At 41.4% G+C, this 16,627-nt stretch overlaps 1 protein-coding gene across 5 annotated transcripts in view; it reads left to right on the plus strand.

Annotated features, from left to right (window-relative positions):
* Positions 1–15,912, plus strand: part of LOC146515273 (CUGBP Elav-like family member 2) — a 34,519-nt gene extending 18,607 nt beyond the window's left edge. For 3 of the 5 annotated variants that reach the window (XM_085168560.1, XM_085168564.1, XM_085168563.1), the window contains exons 3-14: positions 2,080–2,162; positions 3,884–3,932; positions 4,354–4,488; positions 5,419–5,498; positions 6,722–6,883; positions 7,772–7,835; positions 9,278–9,415; positions 10,004–10,126; positions 10,241–10,417; positions 10,565–10,711; positions 11,968–12,147; positions 13,089–15,912. In XM_085168560.1, coding sequence (XP_085024686.1) covers positions 2,080–2,162; positions 3,884–3,932; positions 4,354–4,488; positions 5,419–5,498; positions 6,722–6,883; positions 7,772–7,835; positions 9,278–9,415; positions 10,004–10,126; positions 10,241–10,417; positions 10,565–10,711; positions 11,968–12,095 — 1,286 coding nt within the window. In that variant the 3' untranslated portion in view covers positions 12,096–12,147; positions 13,089–15,912. Of the gene's footprint in view, positions 1–2,079; positions 2,163–3,883; positions 3,933–4,353; positions 4,489–5,418; positions 5,499–6,721; positions 6,884–7,771; positions 7,836–9,277; positions 9,416–10,003; positions 10,127–10,240; positions 10,418–10,564; positions 10,712–11,967 lie in introns of all 5 variants that reach the window. The other 2 variants (XM_085168562.1, XM_085168561.1) reach the window with 2 other exon arrangements.
* The last annotated feature ends 715 nt before the right edge of the window (positions 15,913–16,627 follow it).

Below are 16,627 nucleotides of genomic sequence, written 5' to 3' on the forward strand. Positions count from 1 at the left end.
TTTAATTAATGAGTGTAACTTATCCTGTCTTGTGTTTTTTCTGGGTTTAGAGCAATATAGCAACAACATAAGCTTGCAGAGCAGGAAAGATGCTAAATAGATGAAAATAAACTTGTGACATGGCATTTATTAGATCTGCACTAAATTCAGACATATCACAATTTCACCATTTGTTCTGAAAGAGCCTTGAGTGTCAAACATGTGACCTAAAGACATACTGGATATCTTTTGACTGGCAACAACTGCAGTGAAATGTGTAACTTTCTACATGTTAGAAATTGCACGTATCACTTTATCTGTTTGTGTTAATTTTTTTTTTTGAATAGATGTCTTACCTTAAAATATAAATACTATTTAAATTAACAGAAAGGGCTGTTCTATTGGTCTGGCTCACTTGAGGTCCAATTGGGCTATATGTGGCCCATTGACTAAAGCGAGTTTCAAACCCTGACTTTATTGTGTCAAGGCCAAAACTGCTGGACAGCATGCCACCAGGAGAGCATTTGAATTCCCATGATAAGGGCCTTGGAACAGATGTACACACATGTAACACCACTAAATCCTACGAGTGTTTACAGGTGTACCAGAAAGTCTTATAATTGTGTGTGTGTGTGTGTGTGTGTGTGTGTGTAAATATACACACAACGCTGTGCAGTTCATTTGGGAGGCTGAAGAGTTCAAAGCTCCTTATTGTTTAAGCAGCACCCCTCCCCTGCTCTATGCAGTGTCAGCTGTGATGGCCTATGGACATGTTAATGTATTCTATTAGATAATCAGGCCTGATCACAGGAGGTTTTTCACCCAGCCAAGTGAAGTTGAATGTGTTTTGCAGCAACACCTCTACGCTCAGTTTCACTGTATGCCTCCTTTCACAGTAGTTTTGTTTCCTACTGCAGTTTCATCAATGACCTACTGATAGTCTGGCTGTTGTTTATTTGCATGCCACACAATGCCACTCTCCAACCAACTCTTATATAATCATGTTGCTTTTGTTTGATTTATTTGTTGAAAGTGCTGTAATCCCACTTCCATTTTTGCTTGTTTACTTTTGTGCAGATCAATTGACAAGCCACCAGATTTGCACTAGTGTTGTTTTTTTTTTTGTTTTTTTTTTAGTGTTGGTTTTTTTTTTTTTTGTTTTTTTTTTTTTTTTTTTTTAAGGTCATGTCTACTGCAGGTCATGAAAAACTCATCTGATGACTATCACGCCTCTCTGGATGGTTTATTTAGCTCCAGTATATCGGAGAACGGGCTTAGCAGTAGAGAAAGGGAGAGCTCAGCTGGTTGTGAGAGAAAAAGAGAGAGAGGGAGGGATAGGAGAGTGCAGCTTGATGCATATTAGAGTTCAACAGCCCTCCCCGTGGCCTGGGAGCTCCAGTAACAGCATAATACACACTATGTAGGTCAGAGACGCTGCAGTGCTCCACTTCCCCAGCCCAGTGAAACTGACAGGCTGGAACGCCACTGGCGGTCTACTGGGACGGAAGGATGAGAGGCTTTTTTTTTTTTTTTTTTTTTTCTCCCTCTCCTCCCCTCCTAACGCTCTTTTCTTCATTCCCCTCCCCCACAAACTCTCTCCTCCCATGGTTTCTCTTCCTTGCTCTCTCCCACTCCCTCTTGTTTCTTTGTGCTGTTTTCATGCCTCATGTTTATATGTATGCACACATGTATGGGACTGGATTCTTATGTAATGCAGCAATACTCAATGTAATGTGTTGGCCTGGGCTGAGTTGACCTGCCGACTGCACATCAGTGCCTCCTGACAGCCGTCTAACCCTGTGGTACTCTCTCTGGCTGTGTCACAGCCTTCAGCTGTCTCATTACTCCTTTGTCCTCGCTGCCAGCTCCTACATGGTGTATGTGCACCATCTAACAGTTGGCGCTAAGAATATCCTGTCACATGCTTCTAAAATATGATATGTGGTGAAAGTACTTTCATCCATTTAGCATCTTTCCTGTTCTGCAGCAGTCATGGTATTACATTTAATGTCTGTGTGCTGTGTTTTTAATGCAGTTTTGTCTCCTCCCTCCCTCCACCCATTGTTTGTCCCTATTTTTTTTTTTCTTTTCACTCTGCAGGATGCTGTTTTGTAACTTTTTATACAAGAAAAGCTGCACTGGAGGCCCAGAATGCACTGCACAACATAAAGACCTTAAGTGGGGTGAGTAGGCACAGCATGGGCTGCTTTTAGCTGCTTGAGCCCCACTACATCCCCGATGCAGGCTGTGAGCTGTACGCTGGCCGATAATGAGCTCTCGGTTCACTGAACGCCTGTCTAGCCTGAGAAATGTCTCAACCCCCACTATCACTTACGCGACACTTAGGACCGGCCTGAACCTCGGCACACTGAATTGCTAAGCGTGCAGGTATCGGGTAAAGCCTGCTTGACCAGGCTGCAGGTTATTCACTGAGACACAGGACCCGATCGCCACAAAGTGGAACAAATTATTAATGCTTGTATTCATGAATTATTGATGCACATCTACATTTTTATTCCCCAAAATTAGAAGCAGGAAAGGAGCTGAAGGCAAGTTGAAGTCTTTCTTTTCGTCCTTTTTTTTTTTCCTCTCTCTCTCCCCCGTTTTAACAATGCAGCCCGGTGAGACAGAGTGTGGTCCCCTAATATTTAACCCAATCTTCTAGTGAGGTTAAAGTCCAGCCAACTGGAATAAGTGCAGTGGCTTGTTAAACATCCACAAAACTGTCTTGTCTATACATCATTCTGTATTGCCAGCTTTCCAATCAATTTAATCTATACTCAACAACCCCAGCTGTCGATGAAACCAATAGTCCAGTCTTTCAGTAAAAAGAGCTACTGTCAGTGAGCTTGCAGGTAAATATTGAACTGAGCTGATAAATGAGTCTCTCAGGCTGAGAATAATGTCCTAGCTCTCTTCTCTGGAAGACTATCAATCAGGCAGACATTTCAAACAAAGTGTGGTCTAACGGCTCAGCTCTCAAATCCCATTCCTGGGTCCTACTGTTACTGGCATTGACTGCAGTTGACTGATTTTTGATTTGCGTGATAGAGGAAAAGCTTGTTTCCCTGTTTCTGTTTTCTCTCCCTTCTGTGCCTCTCTCTACTTGGTCAGTGACGCTAGCCAGTCCCCATACTGAGCAGGCCATCTGTCTGCTTCTCCTTAGTGCTTGTCAAAAACAAACCCACCACTTTTCATAAGTACAACCTGCTCAGACATCTCATGGCTAGATTTATTTCTTCTTTCATGTCACATGGCATGCAGTGTGCTATAGATGTAGTCACTTGAAGTTCAGCATTCTTGGAGAAAATTGTTCATTAAGCGGCATGAAATGACAGCATTTGCTCTGCCTCCACTTTCTCACATAACAAGCTTGAGAACAAGCGTCGTGTTCAGAGATGTTATGCTGACTGAAATGAGATTTTTCACAGCTCAGATTTGCCACACCTTGTTCTATTTGTATGTGATCCAATTGTGCATTGGGTGTTGACAGACTTGTATCTGGAGGAAGGGAAAAAAGAAACCAAACCTGAAGCTCACTGTACATTTCGAAAGCAATACCAAAGAAGCTTGCTTGTCAACCAGAGTTCTTCTATAGAAGATGAGGGATGTTGTCAGTAGCAATCGATAAGTTCAATCGCGAGTCTACATTACAGCGAGAAGTGAAATTGGATACCGGAGAATTTGATCCCTTACCAGCAACTCTTAGACACTTCCTCCTGAATCTGGCGGCGGTGAGGGATGATGGTCTTAGAGCAAAAGAACAAAACGAGAGATGGGGAGAAATGCTCGAAGATGGAAGGATGAGTGAAGACATGAGGCCTTTATGATGAGAGATAACAGAGTTTATAATGGTGACAGATGTGAATGGTTTCCCTACATTTTCTTTTTTTTTTCCCCCTAGATGCATCATCCTATCCAGATGAAACCCGCTGACAGTGAGAAAACAAGTGGTAAGTGGATTCATGCAGGATGACGTAAGCCATGAGATGGAGATGTTGAGGAAAACCTTTGAGGAGAAAGATTAGGTAAAGGCAAATGGGGTGTGAGCTTTGAAAAGGGTAAAATTGACAGCAGTACACAGCATCTATATAGTGCAGTGGTTTAAGAGCAGAGCTGGTACAGGATGATATACTTCTGTGTCTAGAGAAGTAGACACAAAAGGAAAACAAAGCGGCAAGTCGCAGAGATTTGTGCAAAAGGCTGGCACTCTGAGTGAGAGGCAGAAAATGTGGCAGCATGACAAAGAGAGAGCGCTTGCTTGAACAAGAGAGAGGGGTGCAAGATTTTCGCACCTGATGGAACTGCTGCTTTCACAGCGCCATAATTGTTTGGGTTTCACTAAAAAGCCTTCCTATTTTCGTCTTCCTGCAGCGGTAGAAGACAGAAAACTCTTTGTCGGCATGGTTTCAAAGAAATACGGTGAGAACGAGGTCAGAATGATGTTCTCGTCTTTCGGACAGATCGAAGAGTGCCGAATACTTCGGGGACCGGATGGTCAGAGCAGAGGTAAGCGTGCCTTCGGTGTGGACATGATGTTCAGCACCGCGCATCCGCCATGTTCAGCACACCAGAGTACATATTCTCATCAAGTATTTATACAGGGCCCCTCCCTGATTCTTCATTGCAACCCGGCACCCTCAGATCAAGTGCTATTCACCTCCAGTGGCACTTTTTCTGTCCACATAGTGTATCCTCCCATTACTGTGACACTCTGCCTCCACAACTCGCAGTGAAGGGCCACTGCACTTGCTGTCCGCCACAATGGCCCGTCGCCTAGGCAACCGCTGGCTGCCGGTGTTCGTAGGCTCAGCTGGCAGGCGGCTCAGCTCAGCTCCTCCTTTACCGCCTCCTTCATCACACTCTACAAAGGCTGGAATTAGCCTGTCATCGCATCTCCTACATAGCACTCTGCTGAATAAAGCCTCAGATAGCAGGCAGCACGAGGCTCTAGCGTCGATGCTTATATACGATTAAATCCCACAGAAGACACGGCTAGCCATGAATTTCTGCTCTTTTTCTAGTATACGTACGCAGTGTTCCTACAATTTGAAACGGGCCCTATTAGCCTTTGATGTTTGCAGGCCTTGCATATTTTAGTAAATCAAAGCCTTTCAGTGTGTATTTATGTGTGCATTTTCTGTGTATATAATCACGTTGACTGTCTCACCATGACATCACGTAGTCGAGCCTCTCTGGGTGGCAATTTAATCCGTCGATCACCGCTCATGTGACACGTGTTACCGTTCTCCTTGTTGTGTTCTTTCTTCATGTGCTAACCAGTGAGGGTGGTTCTGTGTGCTTGGGAGTTGCCATTCTCTGTACTGTAATGTCTTTTTTGGGGTTCATAACGAGTTGTCCAAACCTTTTGTCTTGTTTTTGTTTCTTCTTGTCCCTCCCCTCCCCCCCTCCCCCTCTCCTATTGTTTCCCCCCTACAGGCTGTGCGTTTGTCACATTTGCTACCAGGGCAATGGCACAGAATGCAATCAAAACCATGCATCACTCTCAAACTATGGAGGTACTGTACCCCTTAGCACCTATTTCTCATTTCCCTCTCCCCCCCCTTCCCCATACATTTTGCTGCCCCCTTGTGTTGAAAGATGAGGAACCTGTCCAAGCAGATGGCATCCATTCATCACAAAGCATGAGTCATTTCCAAAACCACTCTTGCTAATTACAAAGTTACATTGTCATCTGCAGAATAATTGAATAAAACTCGAAACATTGCCTTTTACATAGCTGCTGAGTTCAGAACTAACAGGACACAAAAAGTGCTGTCATCTTTTATTTTGGGCTGAACTAAATGCATTTCACTTATTGATTCTGATAACAGAGCCTACCCATTAGTGTGCCATTATATTAGTCTGTATTTTGGACTACAGGGGAAAAGAATCCACACTATCAAATATAGGTTATCAGGAAAAAACAGACTGAAACAGCTCCCCTATTACACTTCTTCAAAAAGTGGGTCTGTGTACTCATATAGCCAATGGAGTCTTTGTGGAAGTAGAGCAGCGGTAATTTGACAGCTAGCAGGTCAGAGGCTCCCCAGTGAAGCATCAGACCAAGTCTAATTAGGAGTCCAACCAAACATAACACTCCTCCTACCAGATTAAACTCGGGGGCCCCAGTAGCAGCGCCACCTATTTTACACCCACAATCACGTACTCCCCGATTCTCAGCTGCTGTGGGAGTTGCTGCTGGTGCAGAAGCCATTTTCCCTAACCAGCCTGGTCCCCATCTGGCTCTCAACTCTTAAAATACTTTTGCACCGCATGCCTTGTCCATGCGTCTGTCTGAACATGTGACTGTCTGTTTGCGAGAGTCTGCGTATTGTAATGCATTTTTCTTAATGTCTGACATATCCCTGTTTGAATGTTATTTATTGTTAATGTTGTCCATCTGTTGTCTGCCTATTTGTGGACTCGATTAAACTCTTTAACGTGCTTAAATGATTCACCGTCTGCACCATTGTCCTGTGCTTTTATTTATTTGGAATGTGGCCTGGTTTAGCTATGCATGGCACATGTCCTCTCTTTTTGCTTTGATATGAATGCAACAGGCATACAACTATCTTGAGGCATAGAGGAACCAAACCCACCCCACTCCCCCCTTTAAAAACAAAACAAAAAAAAACGAAATGAAAAAAAAATCCCTATGCAGTGACTGTCCTTGCATGGGTAAATAAACTTGGTGTGCTTTTGAACCGGTCTAACGTCTCTTAACTCTTCACCGCTCCAGGGCTGTTCCTCACCTCTGGTGGTGAAGTTTGCCGACACACAGAGAGATAAGGAGCAGCGGCGCCTGCAGCAGCAGCTAGTTCAGCAGATTCAGCAGCTCAACAGCGCCTCCACCTGGGGAAACCTGGCTGGGCTGGGGACTCTTTCACCGCAGTACCTAGCTGTGAGTTTTATTAAAGAACACACAGATTAGCCTTTATGTACTAAAACCTTTTATAGTTTATCTGTTTAATTATATTGAGTGTACAGAATACACTTGGTAGAGAGCACTGAACCACCTGATAATTATCAATCTATCCCGTGAGTGGGTGCGTGAGCGTGCATGTAAGAATTTTATCACTAAGCTTTATGAATGTGTTCCTGTGTCAGGATATTGAGGTCAGGTGATCCTTTTTTTTGTTTTAAGTTTTGGTAATGACTGTTCTAGCTGGAAACACAGCTGCCATTTTGTATGATGTATCCAACCATATTGTTCTAAGTAATAAAATAATCTGTTGCAAGCTGAAAATGTGTAAGGTCATTGTGTAAGCTGAATATTGCACAATACTTTGACCAAAAGTACAAACTGAAACTTGGCTCGGAGTAGAATAATCTTCCTCCTCGAACTGTTTTCTGGCTAAAGGACACTGACATGTGACTTGCATATGCCTTCTCTAATTCAGAGCCAAAGAACATGTGACTTAGATGGCAACAGCTGAGGCGTTTTATGTTTCTAGGACGAAAATGAGACATTGAGCCTGTTGCATGAAGCTGTAAAAGCTGTCGTGCCGTTTATTTAATTTAAACCTCACATAACTTTTGCCTTCTGGTCAAAATGTGTTGCCTCTTGCTAACATTGTCAAAATAATGACATGGGGTATAAATCTTGGTCCTGAGTTGTTCCTGTGCATCAGATAATTTTCCACAGATTAGACAAACAGTGAATAGTTTAGTTTTAGTCCCCAATTTTAAAGAGGATTTAATAATGTTAGGAAAAAATAATATTAATTATCATGTCTGATCTAATTTTGTTTTCTAGATTTGACTTTTGTTTTCTTTCATATCTTGACAGCTGCTCCAGCAGGCCACTTCTCTCACTAACCAAGGAAGTCTCAATAGTATTCAAAGGCTAGGAGGTGAGTTTCAGAAGATCAGTCTGCTGTTTACGAGTCGTAGAAATGCAAATGAACAAGCTGTTAGAGCTGGGCGATATGGCCTAAAATTCATATCGCGATATAATTTGAAGCATGTGCGGTAACGATATATATCACGATATATTCTTTTCTTCTGTATAACGTATTTTCCACACTATAAAGCACACTTAAAATCCTTTAATTTTCTCAAAAATTGAGAGTGTGCCTTATGTATGAATTCTGGTTGTGCTTACTGACCTCGAACTGATTTTGGCTGCAGAAATCTGTTAAATGTTTTAGTACAACTTTGGTAAGCCGTACTGCTTGATGGATTGTCAGAGCATTACGGCTGCCGTAGTGAGGAGCTTTGCGGAGTAATCTGGGTCCAAAACTCCGTCAGGTTCAGGTCCCAAAGTCAAACGAACACAAAGTTAAAAACGGTCTCAATTCTTTCATCATTAATTAAATCATCAACGTTGCTGCTTTATCGGGTGTAACAATTAAGTTTAACATCCATGCATCCATGAAAACAGAATTTATTAAATTTAACGGAGTTAGAAGTTAACAGGAAGTTTGCTCGCTAGTTTCCACCTAAACATTTCATACCATGTTCTGACTGAGAAATTTTTGAAACTAATTAAAACGTACAGCTCTGCTGCCACTTCCAACATAAAGACAGAAAACTAAACAGCAGTGGCGTTTGCAGGGTTACTGAAGTTGGACTACCTGGTATATAATGTTGTGCTACGTGATTGTTTTCGGCCTATTCCGGCTGCTTGAAGACAAACTGCTCATCCCTCTGCCTTGGTCATATTAAAAGCCAATGTGAAGAGCTGGAAAACTACAGATGGGGTGCTAAAACTAATGATAAATCTTCAAGTTGGAATTCATATTAGATGGATTTGATAGATCAAGTCTGCTTCTTTTGTTGGTCATGCTAAAGTAATATACTGTATTTAAAATGTTAAAATAGCTTCCCGATCCAGGTTTAAGTGGCTTGAATTTGCAGTCTCCCTCGTGACCAGTGGGGGGCAACTTCTCCTGTCATTTTATTGTGCCAGCATTCAAAAAGCAAGGTGTTTTGTTTTTTTTGTTTGTTTTTTTTTAATAAATGTGGCCCTACCCTGTAATTGACAAGTTGCCACTGTATGAGGATGACATTTGTCACTAAGTCAGAGCCATCCTGGTTTTACAGCCGTGTCCATCTCGCATTCTCTGAGATCTGAGAATGTGATTTGGTGATGGTAAATTTCCCAATATCCAAGCAGTTTAATATAGAGGAAATTTTTAAATGAATGGCAGCACATCCTATTTTAAACTTTAAAAATGCATTGTTTGCTCTTTTGATTTTAAAATCTATGTATTTCTTACACGACTACTTTCAAATTTATGCTGTATGCAGAAAAATTCAGTCTTTGATAATTTGTGTGTCTTTGTACTCTCAGCGGGTGTGAATCCACTTCAGCTGCAGAACCTGGCCACATTAGCTGCCGCTGCAGCTGCAGCTCAGAGTTCTGCCAGCCCAACTTCCACCAGCGCTCTGTCTACAAGCAGCAGTGCCCTGGGAGCACTTGCCAGTCCAGGTAATTAAACACAAACATGAGATGAATTTTGAATGCTGCCTGTACAATACATAAAACAGTTCTGTGAGTCGAGCCCCATGGCAGCATGAGGACTAGTTAGTTTTGTTAGGGGTGTGTTTTGGCATGGCCTGGCTGTAATTGCTTGAGTCGCCACCTCTGCTCTTTAGTTAATATATTATACATGAATTAGTACACAAAGTATAAAGATTTACTCTCTCGCTGATTGAGATGTACAGTGCATGTCCACAGTCAGGCCGCTTCTCTGCAAATCTCCCTCATCTACTATTTGCCTAACAGCCCTCAGCCATTCCTCATTTACTTTATGGGAGTTAATCACCCACATATAAAAATTTTATGAGAGCCCCCATTTTCCTTCAATCTGTGTAAATATACATTGGCTCCATCTGTCTAAGTTTAACATATGGCTGCTTTGGTAATGACCGCTCCTCTTTGTGAGACAGATTTTTAACTGCCTCATCTCTGCCATGTCCTCTATAACCATAACAATGTGAGGCAGATGTAAGGTTTTAAGAATATCTTTTTTTTTTTTTAATTTCTTTATTTATTTATTTTGTCATTTGTCAACAGTTGGGTCAACAGCAGGGTCCAGTGCTGCCGTGAACCCCTTGGCATCTCTGGGGACTCTGCAAGGTCTCACTGGGACCTCTGTGGGCCTCAACAACCTTAACGCTCTCACCAGCAGCGTCAGTGGTGAGAATCTTCTTATTTAAAAACTGGATAAAAGCCAAAAAAAAAAAAGGAAGATGCATGTTGATGTTGGGTCCCCACGCTCAATGGGTACTATTAAACTTCTGCTTCTTACAGGTATGGGGGCCATGAACGGGGGTCTGGGAGCCTCCATGGCCAACGGGTCAGCAGCCAGCTCTATGGATGCCCTAACCCAGGCCTACTCAGGGATGCAGCAGTACACAGCGTCTGCCCTGCCCGCCCTCTACAGCCAGTCTCTCCTTCAGCAGAGTGTGGCTGGCAGTCAGAAGGAAGGTGAGAAGATCCCTGGCACACATCACTCAATAAGATTTTTCGGAAGTTTCTTCCTAAATGCAATGAACTTTTATGTTTACAGTAAATGTTTTGTGTGCATTTGAATTCACGTCTAACTAGAGTATCTGAATTTCTTACCAAATGGAGTAGGGCCAGAGGGCGCCAACCTGTTCATCTATCACCTCCCCCAGGAGTGTGGGGACCAGGATCTTCTGCAGATGTTCATGCCTTTTGGAAATGTGGTCTCTGCCAAAGTTTTCATTGACAAACAGACCAATCTGAGCAAGTGCTTTGGTAAGTGTGGTGACACTGCTGGCGTTTCCCTGGTTACATCAGTTAAGATGTTAAGGCTCCCCCCCCCCCTCCATTTGTACTACCTTAATTGCTTTGTTTCACTGCAGATTTAAAGTTTAAATGGCATCTAAGTGCTCTGTAAAGATAAACATGTTGATACTTGTATTTTCTATGTAAATGGATTAGATACATGTATGTATGACCGGAGGTGGTATTAAATATCATTTGCATTAGTGTTTTACTGAGTGCAAGCAGTACACCAGTATTGTGATGTAACACCACCTCAAATGCAAATTTAAAGTAGTGAGTGAAAATGGTGCAAAAATTGAAGAGGAGTATGTAATAATGCACATGCTTTTGTGCATTACGTTAACATGGCTAAGTCGCAGTTCACTATCCAAGTGCTAGAATAAAGGTAACTCTGACTGGAGTTGAGGGGAGCTGAATAGTTTTATGGCCTTGGGCACAGAAGATCGTCAGTCTCTCTGTCAGAGCAGGTTTGAGGCAGCAGTCTGTTGGACATGCTGCTCTTCATGCCCTCTACATCTCAGATTCACAAGGCAGTATTTATAGTTGTGACCCTGACATTAACTGGCAGAGAGAAAAATAAGAGCCAGCTTTCCTCTGCAGCCTGTCCAGCCACATGGTGTCCAAATATGTGTAAAACTAATGATGTTATCTTGTTTAATTTCCCCTTAAAAACAAAATAAATTATACAATACACTTTTAAGGTATAAATTACAAAAACACCCAATGCAGCAAATATGATTCACATTTAAACTTTGATATGGAAATTATTTTGTACATTTTGTCAGAAGGTTCACTAAACACTCAGTTTACCTAAAATTAGATTTTTCTGGTAGTTATTTCATGGTTTGTGCTTTTAAAGGGAAAATTGCAACCTCTCCTGTCACTTCCTCATCCTGTGGATGGACTCCAGCTTTCCTGTTGTGAACTGCAGGTAGTGACTGCAGTCCTTGTTTTGCTCTGCTGTCTGTTTGATATAGAGGCACGTGAACCAGTACTCCACCTGCTGGAGGTTCTGGTTAGTGGCTCTGAAACTTTTAGTGGATTTCTAGAGCAGAAAAAGAACTACATTCACCATGTGCAATCCATGAATGTGAAGATGGAGTCTGTCTGGCCACAGGAAGGGAGATGCCAAGGAGAGGGGGTGATTGTCAACCTGGTGATATGGAAATGAAATGTTGGCATTAAGTTGCTGTTTTGTAATGTATTCAGTTTTTCTTTTTTCTCAGGGTTCGTCAGCTATGACAATCCTGTGTCTGCACAAGCTGCCATCCAGGCCATGAATGGTTTCCAGATTGGCATGAAGAGGCTGAAGGTTCAGCTGAAACGCTCCAAGAACGACAGCAAACCCTACTGATCCTAGCCCCGGGGCCTTCCCCCTCCCCAGCTCTAAAGCTAGCACTGCTAGGGTAAGTTCACCCTCCAGCCACGGTCACCACAGCAGAGACTCAGTGGGGCAAGGGGACAGAAGCCCATCACAGGAGGGAGACTCGGCCTATTCCTTAAAAAAGAAAAAAAAATGTTTGCAATGATCTTTCCACATTTTTGCTGTATTTCATTCCTGCGGTTTTGTCATGTAATTTGAGTCTGATTTAGTATTTTAATGTATATGATTATTTATGACTATCACTGGAGTCAGTGTTCGCTGGAGGTATTTTGTGTCACTGTATTTAGTGGAGAGCATCAGATGTTTCCATGCCATTTCATTGCCTTCAGGTCAAGCTAGACAGGTTGACTAAGGATCAGTTGTTGTTTCTGAAGCTAGGTCACAAGGACCCCCGAACCCAGAGCTTTAGCCTGTGTTTGGCTGTTTACGTGCAGTTTGTCTCATCCGTATCATTGTCAATGTGAAACTCTTTTCTACGCTAGATTTTCCAGTCTTCACCACACCTCTCTTCTACCCCCTCCCCTCTGTTTCTCTCTCTGTCATCTTTCATTATCTAAGCCATGTTGAGCTAGGCTACCTCTCTGCGTCTTTATTAACAACCTCTTCCAGTCATTCCATCCATCCTCCAAGTCTCCCACAAGGGACTGGCTCTAGATGGATCTCTTTGGGTGCCAAGTATACAGTTTGTGCATGTTGGAGTCTCTGCCATATGTCCTGGTGGTGTCACTTCCTTAAATCTGTGTATTATTGTTTTGTTTTTGTTTTTTGTGCGTTGGGAGAGGGGGGTGTTTGCCCCTCCCCCCTGTTGTCCTTACTGTATATGTGGTGACTGGCATTATTTTTGTTTTTTGTGCCTCATGGCTAAATGATTCTTGTGCTGTGCCCTAACTTTCTCTTCTCTCCTCTTTGTCCTCTCTCTTTCTCTCTCTCCTCTCTTCCTTTTGTGTTTTTGTTCCTTTTTAGAACAAATCTCCATGCCTGTTTGCTCATCATTAGCCTAGCATGTCTTCATGATGTTGAAAGCCAAGCCAAACTCCTGGCCCACATCATCCCACCATTGTCTGTGATGTCTCTCTAAGCTCGCCTGACCAATACCTGGCCACCCACTGACCTTGACCTTAGCTCAACCTGATTTTTCTGCATGTATATTCATTTTTGTTTTCGTTTGCTTTTTCTGTATAGAAATGTGACGGGTGGGAGAGAGGTCAAGCAAATCAATGTGAAAACTTTACCTAGGTTAAGTTCATTTGAGTGACCTGTTTTTTTGTTTTTGCAAATGTTTTAAAAAGAAAAAACCTGTGGGATTTCTTACTTTTAATTTAGCTTTGTGGGACTTTTTTTTTTTTTTTTTTTATATTAAATGTTTTTTCTTTTTACCTCTCTCAGTAAAGCTCACTTGAAAGTTGAATACAGGGATTGGCACACAGCTGTGCTATTTGGTGCCATTAGCAATATGTTGGCTTCTTAAAAAAAAATGCTACAGACCACTTTCCAACACTTTTGAAAGTCTGACCATTAAAATCCCTCTCAGTGCTCTGTAATGATCTCTACATTTTGCAGGCAGCGCGAAGATTTACACCAAGGCTATTTCAAAAAAAAAAAAAAAAAAAAATTCATTTATAAAAATATCCAGTGTTTTTCTTTTTCTTTGATTTCTTTTTGGGTTTTTTGTTTTTGAACTATTGATGGCACAATAAAAGGTACATTGCTCTGTTGAGAGAAATGACTACCTACATGAGTCAACTTTTTTAGAACTGATTCACAAATAGACAATCTGTGGTTTAAATGCACACTTAGATTAACTATATTTTATACCATTGAATCTATAGAAGTTTAACTAACAGAACCCAGGCAAAAACGTTGGGTTTTTTGTAGATTACGTTGTAATGTCATCTGTGTTTGGGCAGGGAGGGGGGGCAGGGGCGGGAGGGTCTTCAGTGTACTACATTTTTAAAGAGGACTAAAAATCTGTTTGATCAGCATGACCATTTGAGGGTCATTTCTAGTAAATTAAAAAGTTCAAAATTCCTCTGCTTTAATTGCAATTTTGTTTTCTGGTTTAAATTCTTTTTTTTTTTTTTTTTTTTTTTTTTTTTTTTTCTTTTAAGGGTCATATTTTGAGCCTTTCCCCCCCCATTTTTTTTCTTTTTTATATCCCTGCTAAACTTCCATGGTACGTACATCTTGTCAACTTTCTGTGAATTTCTCTTTGCTAATTTAATTAATGAATTTTTCACTTTGGTTTTGTTTGGATGCCTCGTTGAGAGATGATTTACAATGTCTGTTAATCATACAGATGCCAGACAATGTTGTTCTGTTGGATTTTGTTGTTGAAGTGCCCATGTGTCAAATATTTCTTGCTTTTTTTTTTTTTTTTTTTTCTTTCTTTCTTTCTTCTTCTTCTTTTTTTTTTTTTTTTAAAACTCACCACTTTGTTTGTTGTAATATTACCTAGTTTGTCTGTACACACACACACACACACGCTGCAACGCATGCAAACACACACAAACACACACAAACACTCTTTCGTGGTTGCAAATGTGGGAGCCCCTGAAGAGGAGAAAACTCGGACACAACACAACACGCAACCTGTGGGTCTCTGCACGTTTTGTTTTTCTTTCCTCTTTCTTTTAAAAACATGCACTCGTGTGATGCTCAAGAAGTCACACAGCACATTAAATCAACTTAATCCACCACAGTAGTGTTGGTTTACAAATAACATTCCATTTTTCTCAGCACGAAAGTTTACACTTTTTTATCAGGGTGGCATTTTTGTGTGACGACCCTGGTAAAACAACCACTTCACCCTCCCCTTTCCCCCAAAGAAAGGGTTCCCTAAAACTGCGTACCTGATGGCGCTAAAGAGTTGTCAGCTCAGGGCTTCTTCTTTTTTTCTTTTTTTTTTTTTCCTTTTTTCTTTTTTGTGTGTGCGTGGGGGGGACTAGACACTGACGCAAGATTACCACACAAAATGCACCGTTAACCACCATTTGACTTTCTTTTCAGTTGGGATTCTTCCCCTTTTTCTCTAAACTTAAATATTCCTACACAAAATAAACAAAAGGAAGGTACCAAATTTGAACCGGTGCTGGGGGGGGTGTTATAGTTTTGTAAGGAGATGTTAAGCACAATTGTGGGAGCTAATCACTTTTGCAGAATGTCGTGTGTATGTGTGGTTACGATCCCAAATTTTTCCAAGGTACCACTGATTTCTCTTTTAATATGGGCATGTGCTTTTTGCAGTATTTTTGTTTTGTTTTCTATCCAAATGCAATACAATATTCAAAGTGCCATATATACGTCTAGAAACTGCCTACACATTATTAGGCCTTGGTTTAGAGATTGCTGCAGTTCGCCTTTCTATTTTGTTTTGGGTTTGTTTGTTTTTTCTTTTGGGTCTATTTATGCCAGTGTCATGAAAGCTCTTGTCACCTGCTAATGTCTCCCCTTCTCCTTCGCCTTTACTGTGTTGAGTTATTGGTAAATGTGTATTGTGATGTACTCAATTTGAACAGTTGGTTTAAAACGTTGTAGATAAACAATAAACTTCCCTATACATTTGAAGGTTAAACGTCTTTCTTAGTGAGTGCGAGCGCGTGTGACACTTGGCGATACAAACCGTGGGGGATCACGCGTGTTTTGGTGGTGGTGGGATATTTTTGAATTTAATAAAACGGAGGTACAGTGCAGAAGAGTCAGTGTGGGTGCCATGTGTCGGCCACTGAAATGACTGCAGGTCTGTGGTGACGCAGTTCATGGTGAAGTGTTACTGTGAGTGAATATAGTTAATATAGTTAAACTTAAAGGGGGGGGAATAAAGCACAATGTATAGTCCACAGCAGTCCCAACAGGAACTCGACTCACTTCAGGGGCTTCCATCACAAATCCTGATTAAGCTCTAACAATCACGGTTTCTTCTGTTGGTTTTCATATTCTGAAGTGCTTTTTTTCTTTTGTTTTTGACAGTGTGGTAGCTTTGCATCTCTATAGATATTGTCTTGATCTATAAGAAAAAGAGTAGAGAAAAAAAAACTTTTTCTGTGTTATTTTTCTTGTCTGATAATCGGTAGGACTCTGTTCATGTTCCACCAATAATTTAATAGATGTTTTTGTCTTGTCTTGATGAAAGCCAAAGTGAGTGCATCTTGATGTAATCTGTATTATACACACAGTACAGTTATATATAAATATATATTTTTCGTTCTGTTCAATTACAAATTTTTGAAACTGGGTGGGATTTGAAAAAGACAAAAGACATACACAGGCTGTCCAATTTCTACAACTGGTGGTTCATATGTATTTTGTACCCGTGAAGCTTTTTATATTGGAAATTAAAGGAAAAAAAAAATCTATATGGGGGGGGGGGAGAAATTGTCTGGCCTATCAATGTGGCCTTGGTCTGGAGTCTGGCCTCTTGCTGGTGTCAAGCAATTTTTTTTTTCCCCCCCTCTTGCTTTTGCCACTAAATGATGCCTGGTTTTTGATCTTCTTTATCCCCCTTG

This window comes from Neolamprologus multifasciatus, chromosome 7, assembly GCF_963576455.1.
Source record: "Neolamprologus multifasciatus chromosome 7, fNeoMul1.2, whole genome shotgun sequence".
Taxonomy (NCBI): Eukaryota; Metazoa; Chordata; class Actinopteri; order Cichliformes; family Cichlidae; genus Neolamprologus; species Neolamprologus multifasciatus.